At 40.6% G+C, this 11,566-nt stretch overlaps 3 protein-coding genes across 7 annotated transcripts; 1 reads left to right on the forward strand and 2 right to left on the reverse strand.

Moving 5' to 3' along the window:
- Positions 1-136: 136 nt before the first annotated feature.
- Positions 137-3,372, reverse strand: LOC100124243 (cell cycle control protein 50A). 3 transcript variants are annotated; one of them, XM_003424562.3, is made up of 5 exons: positions 2,946-3,372; positions 2,049-2,873; positions 1,815-1,980; positions 1,538-1,590; positions 137-734 (listed from the first exon to the last, which is right to left on the reverse strand). In XM_003424562.3, the coding sequence occupies exons 1-4, from the start codon at positions 2,998-3,000 to the stop codon at positions 1,578-1,580; spliced, it is 1,059 nt and encodes a 352-aa protein (XP_003424610.1). In that variant the 5' UTR covers positions 3,001-3,372; the 3' UTR covers positions 137-734; positions 1,538-1,577. The 3 variants fall into 3 exon arrangements, with proteins under 3 accessions (XP_003424610.1, XP_001608157.1, XP_031788364.1); XM_031932504.2 differs by having other exon boundaries at positions 503-1,438; XM_001608107.5 differs by lacking the exon at positions 1,538-1,590.
- A 626-nt stretch (positions 3,373-3,998) lies between these two features.
- On the forward strand, positions 3,999-6,743 carry LOC100187722 (N-lysine methyltransferase SMYD2-like). The gene is made up of 5 exons (NM_001134397.1): positions 3,999-4,057; positions 4,372-5,080; positions 5,207-5,467; positions 5,558-6,155; positions 6,256-6,743. Exons 1-5 carry the CDS (start codon positions 3,999-4,001, stop codon positions 6,741-6,743), a joined length of 2,115 nt encoding a protein of 704 aa, NP_001127869.1.
- Positions 6,744-6,834: 91 nt separating this feature from the next.
- Positions 6,835-11,390, reverse strand: LOC100124244 (dynamin-1-like protein). Of its 3 annotated transcripts, none has more exons than XM_031932485.2 (8): positions 10,356-11,390; positions 9,516-10,080; positions 9,201-9,448; positions 8,598-9,128; positions 8,330-8,521; positions 7,519-7,786; positions 7,227-7,438; positions 6,835-7,145 (listed from the first exon to the last, which is right to left on the reverse strand). In XM_031932485.2, exons 1-8 carry the CDS (start codon positions 10,455-10,457, stop codon positions 7,089-7,091), a joined length of 2,175 nt encoding a protein of 724 aa, XP_031788345.1. In that variant the 5' UTR covers positions 10,458-11,390; the 3' UTR covers positions 6,835-7,088. The 3 variants fall into 3 exon arrangements, with proteins under 3 accessions (XP_031788345.1, XP_031788344.1, XP_031788346.1); XM_031932484.2 differs by having other exon boundaries at positions 7,519-7,831; XM_031932486.2 differs by having other exon boundaries at positions 6,865-7,145; positions 7,519-7,729.
- Positions 11,391-11,566: the final 176 nt, after the last annotated feature.

Below are 11,566 nucleotides of genomic sequence, written 5' to 3' on the forward strand. Positions count from 1 at the left end.
TTACAAACTGGATTCTACTTTCGTTTGTTTCATTGTCAGAAGTGAATTATTTACATAACTATAGAGACAATTGGAAGTGTGTATGCAGACGGATACTCCGTTTTCAAAGAAAAAATTACCATAGAAACAGATTTGCTGACGTGCGCAATTTATTTATTGAAATTGTAATCATTGAGATCATGTATATATATACACATTTATTATTTTTACATACCCACCTATACATACATATGTATAATCTTTAATACCGCGGAAAAAATATTTTTTTTTTTATTAAATACAATCATATGAATTATGATTATTTAAAAATTTTATTTTATTTTTTAAGTACTTTTAAACTTTAACATAAATAAATATATTCTCATATATTCAAGCATAAATATAGATAGAACATTATATTTACTGTGCAAACAATATTCCTAAATTATGTAGGGATATAAATCTTAGCTTGATTTTTGTTTGTCAAAATGTAGATTTATTGTGAAGAAAAATACTGTAAAAGTAGTGTATATTAATTTTAGTTTTAAAAACTGTATCGTTTTGAGTATTAATATATACAGAAAAGTGTTATTTTAATGTAAATTCAACTGAGTTTGCTGATTAATTTTGTACTTTGGAGAAATTACATTATATTAAAATTATAAACTTTGGTCATAATTGATGTCTTCAATGCTCCAAAGTAATCAATTCATTGATACGGTGTAGTTGGGTTGACGTTGATCATATCGCTGGTACTGTAGAAAATAAAAAGATAATTATTACCTAATTAAAATAGAAAATATAAATAAAATGTGGATAAGAATTTAGGAAAAGGGCAAATAATAAATTTAAACATTCAATAATCAGGCAAACCATCATGATGCACTGGTTTTTAAGTACATTAGAGCAAACATATCAAGCACCAAGTAAAGATTAAATAATTTTTATAAGCTATAGTATAGCAAAAAGGAAAGGAATTTTACACCTTAAGAATGAAAAGTACTATTTTATAATTATCAACATGCAATCGATGTTTTACAACAATTGTTTATAAAATTCTAAAATATTAGAATTGTATTTATAACAATTTTTGTCTATATGAAATGTATAGCATAGCTTTTCTATTCTAATTTGAATATCATGCATAAATCAAAAGAACATGATAGCAACTATTATCATAAGTTAAAACATATTTTCATTCTTTGAATCTTTTCTAGTTGCTATGCAATATGCAGTTTAGCTTTCTTTTCTACAAAATACATAGATTTGGGAATACACAGAGATTGTATGCATAATAAACTTGAGTTTTTGTTTCTATTGTCTTGAAAAATTCAAGCCCAATTTGACGAGAAATACACAAATTATGTTGATTTGCATCGTCTAAAAGAAGGTTGTAAAGACTGTCCTTAAATTTATGTTTTTGTGTACTTAACAAAGTTTCAATTTTTTTTATGTCAAGCTTAAAAAATAAATAAAGAAGATTGAAAACACTTGCAAAACTGAAAAGATTTTTAGATTTAGATGAGCATAGACTTAATCCTTTTTCTGAAACACTTACAAGGACAGATAGTCCTAAGCATGTTCATTTTGGCCCCTCTTTAGATAAGTTTGCTGCATAAAACATACATATTATATGTCAACATAAAAATAACGTTCCAGTCTCTTGTATGTACAATCATTTTTATGTAGTCGAAATCTTTCAAAATTTTTTCCTCTAATAATTAACTACTTAAGTTAACATGAGGAATTTGAAATCGTTATTTACAATGTAAGCTATTTATTATCTCTTGAATTTTCTTCAATTTATGGAATTTAGGTTAATGCATCATACCAACCTTTTTGAGCACTTGATGTGTATAATTAGTAAAGCAATTCCTAGAAGTAGGCAAACACATCCAACTACAATGTATGCAATTCCAAGGAATGGATTTTTCCCACCTAGAAGTGATGTTGTACTCAAAATCATTCTTTTTGTTCCTTCAAAAGCTGACACCTGATATGCTGCAAACATTTTCAAATAATCAACATAAACTCTTAGCTAATATAGTTAATCAGAAAACATAACTTACAATATTTAATTGTTAGTGTATAATTTCCAGCACCCAGACCATCTTTAAAGCCATCCTGATCGTGATCTACTCTCCGATACAGTTTTCTGAAAGTAGGCAATGCAGATGTTCTCATCCACACTATGAGATCTTCATTCTTGAAACCATTGTTGCTTTCATTTTCAGGATCCAACTCGTAAACTGGCTTTTTCCAATTCTTTGGTTTTTCATAATCCTTAAAAGCTTCTCTCAGATTTCCAGGTGGATTTTTAAATTTGATATTTTTGTCGGAAGGCCATGCTATTCCAGTTCTTAATAATGGCACTGGTGAGCCATGCTTATGAGAGTACAAGCTAAGTTCATCGCTAAAGAGAGAATTAGCTATGGCACCACACGGTGCTATTGGTACCTGAGTACCATTTTTATCTGCATAAGCAAAGGGTTCACAATCACTAGAAACCATAGGGCTTAATTGGCCTAATAACTGGTTATCATCACGAGACTTGACGTAACGTCGATGGTTTTGATAAAAATTAGTAAGACCATAGTACATGTAAACTTTTCCATTATAATCTACAGGCAATGTAAAGGTTTCATTGCAGTAACAGTCGCGTGAAGGATACTTGGCAATCACATCAGTGCATCTCATATTTTGGTCACGTGCAAAATTAATTGATTTACAGCCAGTGTAATCTATTACGCGTTCTTGAACTTCGTCCGAAAAATATAAAAGGCCAACACCAACCGGTATGAAAGCTATACCAATGACGAAGAAAGTTGGTAATACAGTTCCAGCAGTAAGTATGGGCTGCCATGCAGGTAGCCGCTGCTGTTTAAAGGCACTGTCTACAATATAAACAGAACAAAGCATTCAAGATATTACTATAGAGAAATCGTGAAAGTTGCAAAGTAACTCACCTGTAGGTTTTTTAGATTTTGGAGCTGAATCTGGTTCACCAGTACTGGTCGTCATTATGTACAAACAAGGAGACTATTATGAGACAGTGAATAATTTATATCTCGTATCTCTTATCTTATTTTAGACGCAATTATCGCGTTAGTTAGTCATCCTGTAGTTATAGTAAAGTCGAGTATCTTGACCAAATAGTCTTGGGGCCTTTCGTAGGTGGAAAGGATTGTATCGAATATTGAAGGACTGCACCTACAACTTGCATGACATCAGCCTATTAGTTTTCGTGAACACTCCACTCCGATGACTGATTGCGCATACGGATCTATATCTATATATCCGACCGTGCGTATTCACAAAGTGGCTGGAGGAGGAGCGTCAAAGCAACGATTTTCGGGCGGCGCTTTTCATGGTCTTTGCGAAAGCACTGTCACTCGCATGCATATAGAATATAGATGGACTGCAAAGTGGCGTCCTCTGTACAAATTATAACGATATTGTACATCGTTCGATCAATCGCGCCGTTCGGGAGTCGAGCCCGGGAAAATTTGAACCGAGCCATCGGGCAGTGTATAGGTACTAGGTACCAAGACGAGCTTGAGGAAAAACAGCGCTTCGAATCGTGAAGATCTGCAAGCCATATCCCTTATGCCGATGACTGATCCCCGCGTGAAACGCACCGCCACAATCCAGCTGTACACGATATCAGCCATATCCTTTCCAAAAGGAAAAACTTTAAAGATATCCTCGCGGTACCTAAACCGCAAGCTCGCAAGCTCTGCGCGAAGAGCGTGAGGATATCGACAGCCAGATATACCTATAGGTGTATCAGAGCAGATCCCAGTAGGCGGGCGGGCCGGGAAAAGTTGAAAGTTAACACGCATAGTCTCTCTCGCGCATCGAAGATCTAATTTTAGAGGGATCGGGCGGTAGCCTTCGATGGAACGACTCCGTCTACTACTTTTATAATACCGAGAGCCGAGAGCCGCGCGTCGCGCGTACGCAGAAGCCATTAGTCCGGGGTGTCGAGCTCTCGACACAGCAGCCCCAGCATAGCTAGCATGTCATCGGAACCATCGGCATCGGTTCGTCCGCGCGTCAGCGTATCGGCGGCAGCAGGGTGAGTGTGCAGTACAATGACATATTTATAGAGAGACAACAATATACTACGCGCCTGCTGTTATATCATTGCGCATTTTCATTCGCGTTCTTCTCCGCCTCGACGAGCGCGCCGCTGCACTAATGACTCGCCGCGGACGCTCGCATTTCACAACAACGCGAGAAAATAACTCCGCTGGAATGTCCCCGAGCGGAGCTGCGTGCATAGGTGCGGCCCCCGCGCGCGCGCTCCATTGTCCCGCTTGAAAATAAGTAAAAGAGCTTGCGTATAAGTAATCTTGTAAGACTTGACTCGAACGCTTGGTTGGTTTTCAGCCTGCTGGCCGAGTTCGAGCGCCGGCTCAGGGAGCAGACGAGTTCGAGCGAGGGCTTCGCCGAGCGTTTCTCCGAACTGTCGCGCAACAACGACAGGCCAGGGATGGTCGGCTGTCTGCTGTCCGCCGCTCTCTCTAGCTGCCCGATCGGCGAGTCGTTCCGGGCGAAGGACGAGGCGCGAGCCGCCACGATCTTGGAGGAGATGGGTCCGGTCTGCGAGTCCTCGCTCATCACCGCGGTGCTGAACGTCGACAAAGTCACGGCTGTGCTGACGGAGGCGTTGCTCAGCGCGCCGGCTCGGTCCCCCCTCTTCTTCCAAGTGCTCCTGCAGCGCGCCCGGGCCTGGTATCGCTCGGGCGAGTTGCTGCGCTGCGGCCAGGACTGTCGGTTGTTCTGCGAGAAGCTGGCCTCCATGGACCCGCAGCAGGACGACGACTGGACGGAGGAGAGCCGCGTCGACGCGCTGCTCATGCTCTCGGACTGCCTGAAGAGGGAGAACGACGCCGCGGAGGCGAGGAACGCGCTCAACGAGGCCATGCACCGCATCGACCACTTGGCGAGGAGACGCTGCCTCGGCGCGGAGCCCGAGCTGTTCAAGATCGAGAAGGCCCAGCTGCTCAAAGACTTTCTCGAGAAGAAGCAGAGCTTGGCCCTGTCGCAGAGGCTCCTCGACGCGGCCTCGAGGTCCCGCCGCGCAACGGCGAATCAAGTAATGTCTAAATTTACACTTCAGCCTAATAAATAAGATTTTAATCGCGCCAAGAGATATGTAGCTCGTAAACCGCGAGACTTTGACGGCTGTATTTTATAATTATATGTTTTTGGTCAAACCAAGATAAGGATTCCTACGGTGCACGGCGCGAAGCCCAACGACTTTCTGACCTCTTGCTCCGACGCGCTAGCCTTGGGAAGTGACGAGGCGAAGGGAAGGAAGCTATACGCGACGAGAGACATCAAGCCCGGCACTGTGCTAATAGTGGATCGGCCTTTTGCCTCTACTACCGACGTCGCAGCGCTTTGCAGAAATTGTCTCTGCTGTCACGCTTCCTTGAAACTGCCGGAGAGCATCAGGGTGCCGTGTGAACATTGTCAAGCGGTAATTCGACACGCGCCGATTATTCGTTCGCGCGGCAACATTACATAGATATCGATCATGCACTGAGGATCTTTTTTCTTTGCTTCCCAGGTGCAATTTTGTTCGGAAGATTGCCGGCGGCGAGCTTGGAACAAATTCCACAAGTACGAGTGCAGAATTTTCGACTACTTTTACGCGAAACAAGCGCAGAAAACCAACTGTCTCTTGGCCTACAGGGCAGTAGTGGCCGCTGCTCTGCGCAACGAGAAGGAATTTTCGCTCGATCAAGAATTTTTAAAACTCCACGAAAACGACAAGGACAGTCTGGACATTGCCTCGTTGGCTTCGTACGAGTCGCGAGACTACAAAACCGTATTCAGTTTGGAAAGCCACTGCGCCGACGCGGATCCGGCGGATAATCTTCAACGAGCAATCCACTCGGTATTTTTTGCAAAAAGCCTCATTTATTCGTTAAATTATTTCCATCCGGAAATCGATAACCATGAAAGGCATTTACACATTTTGGCAGTAGCTTTATTACATAATATGCAAGCCATCAAATGTAATGCTTACGAAATAGTCGAGAACGTGCGTGACGACGAAACCAAGATTTTGGAGCCACGCAACGTCGGAGGTGCCATTTACACCACGGTTAGCTTGACCAATCACAGCTGCTATCCAAACATCGTCAGGCATTCCTTTCCCAATGGTGCGTATTGTATGCGAGTATACTTAAAAAATGCTTCGATCACGCGAGAAGTTACAGTCCGCGAATTAAAAATGCAAATTTCTATCTTTCTTTTGTTCAGGCACCGTCGTCGTGACATCCCTTCGTTACATACCAGAAGGTTCGGAAATCCTGGATTGTTATGGACAGCATTTTCTCGAGAACAAAAGAGATTCTAGGCGTCGCCTGTTGGCCGAAAAATATTACTTTGACTGCCAGTGCGAGCCTTGTCTCGCTGATTGGCCAATTGTGTTACCGAGCGACCAATTCAATTTCAAATGTAAAAAGTGTTTCAAAAAATGCCGTAGAACCAGAAATGCGACAGAGTGCGTTGCATGTGGTCAAAAGACTGAGACGAGCAAGCTCTATGCCTCGCTCCAAAATTCAATGAAAAAACGACTGGCGGCTCTGACAAAAATGTACGATGGACATTATGAGGATGCGTTACCATTACTACTAGAACACGCGAATTGCATTGACAAAATTTTGTCGGAGCCGAGTCTCGAAGCAGTTAAAACACAACAATCCATCATTCAATGCTTAAACGCCATGTCGTCAACTTCCGTTTAAGTATACGTATACATTGTGTGACATATGCATATACATATTATACTCGATCTAATATGGCATGTTACCGCGATCCCAGTTGAACCAAGCATTGGTACGAAATGTAAATAACATAAACTACAACTTTTCTTGTTTTTGAGTATTCAACGTGTTTCTTTCTCTCTGAGATGAGTGCTCTCTTATTCATGAATGAGACTGACATTTTTGCTCGCGTGAAAAGTAAGAATACGTATTTACACAGGTCCAATATACATAGGTACGAGACGTGTCTGTTGAACAACTTATCTAAAATCATGTTTTCACACTGTTCTTTCTATTTGAAACTAGCCCAGCGAAAACGTTGCTAGATTACCACATATGCGTCTCACGAATTTCACTGATGATGTGACCTGCTTGGGTGAGGGCCTAGAAATCGTAAAAAGTAAACGAATAAATAAATGGATCAGCTCTACTTTTACTATAAAAAAATTGTCTTCAATAACTCACTTTAAGCATGTCAGCTGCTTCCTTGCGCCTAACGGCAATGTGTTCACTTTCATTAAGTAAATGTTCTGCATGATCAGACTTGTATAAATGCGTGACCAGTTCGCTTTGTAAATTATCCTTCACGTAATTAACTAAGAAATGCATGACAGCTTTGGGTACGCTGTCTTGTATTGATTTACGAACGATATAAAAGTACGACTTGATGAGCCTCTCTGAAAGAAGAAACGAATCATTGATAGATGTTCTCTGAAAATTGCTAGTAGCGGTGAATTGATCATCAAATTAAACTTACCGATAACGTCGCAATCTCGTTGCTCTCGATCGCTGAGTTTACGAGATGTTTGCATTGGTACTTCGGGTAGTAGATTAACTGCTTTCTGTTGGGGTGACCCCTTTTGCAGTTCTACTACGCCATCGGGACTTTGATTTGGATTTGACGAAGCCGTTTCATCACGGGTTCGTACTGGCGATCCGTCTACCGAACTAGCTGATTCGGCCCTTCCCTGTGGTAGTAAATTACTGAGCAGCCAATGATTTTGCTGTATATTTTCTTTGTTATTCTGCTCCGAAAATGCATTGTAGTCATCTCGATTGTATGACGGTCTCTAAGGTTTTTATTAGTACGAGAAAATACGGTACAAGCGTTAACAGGGTATTTGCATAGGCGTAGAGATGGTATACTCAATTTATGCTATCATTGCGCAGTATGAAAGTTTTAAAGAATCAGATTTTGCAGATGAAAATTCAATATAAGTTTATTTTGAGAATTAATTACCGCTTATCAATTTCTCTAGCTTTTCATCGTAAATTCGATTCTTACAGTAATTTTATCATATTCTGCAAACTTTTATTAATCTGGTGTGTTCTTTTTTTCGTTTTCAATTTTTTACTGACAGTAGATGATTAGTTCTGATTTTTCAAGTGAATAAAGTGACTGTAGGCAAGTATTTAATCAATGCAACACTATAGAAAAGTAGATTATTCTCGTGTCGCGTAATGTATAGCATAAAAAGAAAACTCTTTATAGAAATAGCCAAGACTCATTCTACTGGACCAACTACATGCAGATCCATTAAAAAAAAAAATTGTCACAAATAACTTACATTTTCCTGAACAGGAATTATGGCATTTGTAGAAGTAGTTGTAGTAGCAGAAGAAGATAAATGTCTTCTGTTTTGTTTTGGCTGATTCATTTCGGCATTTTTCAATAATGACGAGACAAGAGCGGCATCTTTATGAAAATCTGGATGCTTGGTGTTAATATAAGCCAATTCTATAGCGACTAGATTTTCCACCTATAAACCAAGAGAATGCGCATTAACTCGTCATTCCTGATAAATTTTATTTGTATTTTACTAAATAAATCTGTACCATTGAATTCGTCGTAGGAAGTCGTCGGCGCAAAAGTTGCGTAACAACGTCGACTATGCGTTCATGTAGCTTCGGGAAACGCAACATTTCCTGTTGAACTTCTGTTCCACAGTGTTGTATGATTCGCTGCATTTCTTCGTGTACAAGTTCAACGCAACGCAATGAAGGCTCTTCAAGTCGGCGAATTTGCCTTTTGACTAGTAGTTCAAAAGAAACTTCAGGCACAAAGAGAGCAGGCCTTGGGCCAGTAGCATTTCGAATGGCAGTCAGGATATCCATTTTCGTTAAGCCGGCCAGCGGGTGAATGGAATCCAAAGTTTTACCAAAAGTTTCGTGAAAAATGTAACAAATGCGTGCGCCTCCGCATAACTCGGTTGTTTCTATATTTCTGGCAGTACCTTCAATGGTAGAACAGTAACTACTCGCAAATTTCGTAATAATTTGGAGAAGTGTTTGGCTCTTATCTCCTACATCTTCTCCGTAAGAATTGAGCAAAGTTTGGAACTGAGAAACCATTACATTAACCCGCGTCTGAAAAAAATACAGGTATTGATGACGCTGTTCTTTGGCTTAGGTTTTTACACTTTAATAGCTTTATTTTACCTTTAAATCTGGTAGGCAATCGCGGATATGATGCATCAGTAAACGATTCAGGGTTTTTGCTAAGTAAGGTGTTCCATTTCTGTTTGCTAAAGTAGGATATTTACGCTGTAAAAATGCAGCTTCGTCTTTCAAAGCATCCTGTATGGTCTTTTTGTTCATAATATCTTGCTGAGAGCGATTCACAACGCCAATAATGCCCAATTTCACAGGAATCACTCGTCCACACAATATATCAATTGCATCCGTACCTGTAATCGAGAACATGGTTGTTAGTCGTAATTTAATAGAGCCCCTGATAAGAATAAATATACAAACCAGCATCCATAAGATCTAATTTTGTAACAACAGCCAGTGTACGTCTCCCATCTGGATCAACATCCTTACTAAGTTTTAAACTCTCGCTAGTTGCCATATCTGTATTGGCTGTTACAACAGCCAAAATTATGGAATTGGGATTACAGATGTATTTGAGAACTAATTGACGAATTTGACTTTCAATATCTTCTGGTTGGTCACCAACAGGAACTTTTGTTATTCCTGGCAAATCAATCAATGTCAAGTTAACCACTGATTTTGAAAAAATTTTCAAGTTTATGGGCTCTGGGCAGATTCCTTTGTTAGCACCAGCCATTCGATCCGTCTCACTTTCGATTTCTTGGCGAATCTGATCAAAGTCTTTGTAGATTCTATTTTTCTGATGGAGAAAGGTGCCCCATTCATCGACATCCAGAGTCCCATCTTCAGCGCTGCGATACTCTTTGTCATCTTTTGGAGCATAAACTAACTGCAATACTAGTGGTCTACGCGTCACAATTCCTGTGCCTCTTGGTAAAAATGTTCGTCCCACAAGACTTTCAATAACTGACGACTTTCCAGAGCTCTGAAATTACGAACAAAAAAATACAACGATAAAGTATAACTGCCCACCAGCAAACAGTGTAATTAAGAGATAAAAATGCATGAAACTGAATAAGACACAAGTACGGCATAATATTCGTTCAATGTCAGCACAAGCTGTAAGCATCCAAAGAAGGAGGAAATAAAATCATTAAATTGAAGTGGGACAAATGGTGGTAGTCCCACAGGAGAACAATGCAGGCCGAGAATGAAGAAGAAAGAGAAAAAAGGAGAGCAGAGAGAGAGAGAGAGCCAGACCTGTGTTCCTAAAACGACGATCTGCGGCAACTGTATGGCATCGGCACCGACGGTATTAAATACGTCCTGCAGCTTATTAATAACGGGAATTAAAGCTTCCATGATGATGGTCCTTAGCTTAGAGATTAAAACGGGCGCAAGTCCAAGAGTTGGCCGGTACTCGAGATATGAATTTGGCTTGTATACCGGCTGTCGTCCGGACAGAAGACTCGGTCAGCTCGTTCCTGGGCGTTACAGGTAACGCGCGCTGCGATGACTCGAGTCAGGAGTAGCTGAACCTACGAGCCCACTGCTGCTGTTCACCCCTTGGCGCATCGGTCGTAATCGTCGGCGGTTTTTCCGCGCGCGCGCGCGAGCACTCTATAGTGATAGATTTCTACTTCTACAGATTATTCCGCTGATGGTCTATACTGTGCGAGCTATACCTCGTTGTGCGCACAAAGTTCACGTATAGTACAGTTTCTTGCCGTCGCGCGAGACCCCCTTCTTTTTCGGATTTTTTTCTTTCTTTTTGTAGATTATTATCCGCTGCGCGCGAGGCGAATAATATATGCTACTCGGCCATTTTGGATTCGCCAACAGTCCGCGAAATTTGAAATTCGCAATGGCTACCTTACTATTGTCTGCAGCCTGTAGGTGGCTAAGATAGTATTCTATCAATCGTCACTTAACTAAAGTTCTCTCTAAAGAAAAATTTGCGCAGAAAATGCAATTATTCGTTATATTTAATATAAATCCAAAATACATATGAATTTGGCCAATACGATAATTATATAACCGTAATGTAAGCAAAGTTTACAACAAAACAGCTACATAATGCGGAATTCGATGCAAGTAGCCAATGTAAGTGGTATAATAGCATAATCATTATAATAAAACGTTGGTTTGTTAGGCAAATTGTTGGTAAATGTATACATATACAAGCATAGCATAATAGCGCTAAAATATGTAGGAAAGGAAGAAGAAATATCTTATGAGTATAGGGTATACGTGAAGGATCTAGCGAGTAGCGAAAGAGGCAGGGAGCGATGTTGTCGGTCGGCGTGCGCCTACGTGCGCCTTGGCTCGTAGCTCGTATGCCTATACCTATAGGTATTAGGTATTAAAATGTACAGTACCAATATAGATATCTACTAGTCGCTGTATCTACCCCCCACCATCGCGCCCGCGAACTCCAATTCGACAATAATATATGTGCAATGTGCAGTATA

This window comes from Nasonia vitripennis, chromosome 5 (assembly GCF_009193385.2).
Source record: "Nasonia vitripennis strain AsymCx chromosome 5, Nvit_psr_1.1, whole genome shotgun sequence".
Lineage (NCBI taxonomy): Eukaryota > Metazoa > Arthropoda > Insecta > Hymenoptera > Pteromalidae > Nasonia > Nasonia vitripennis.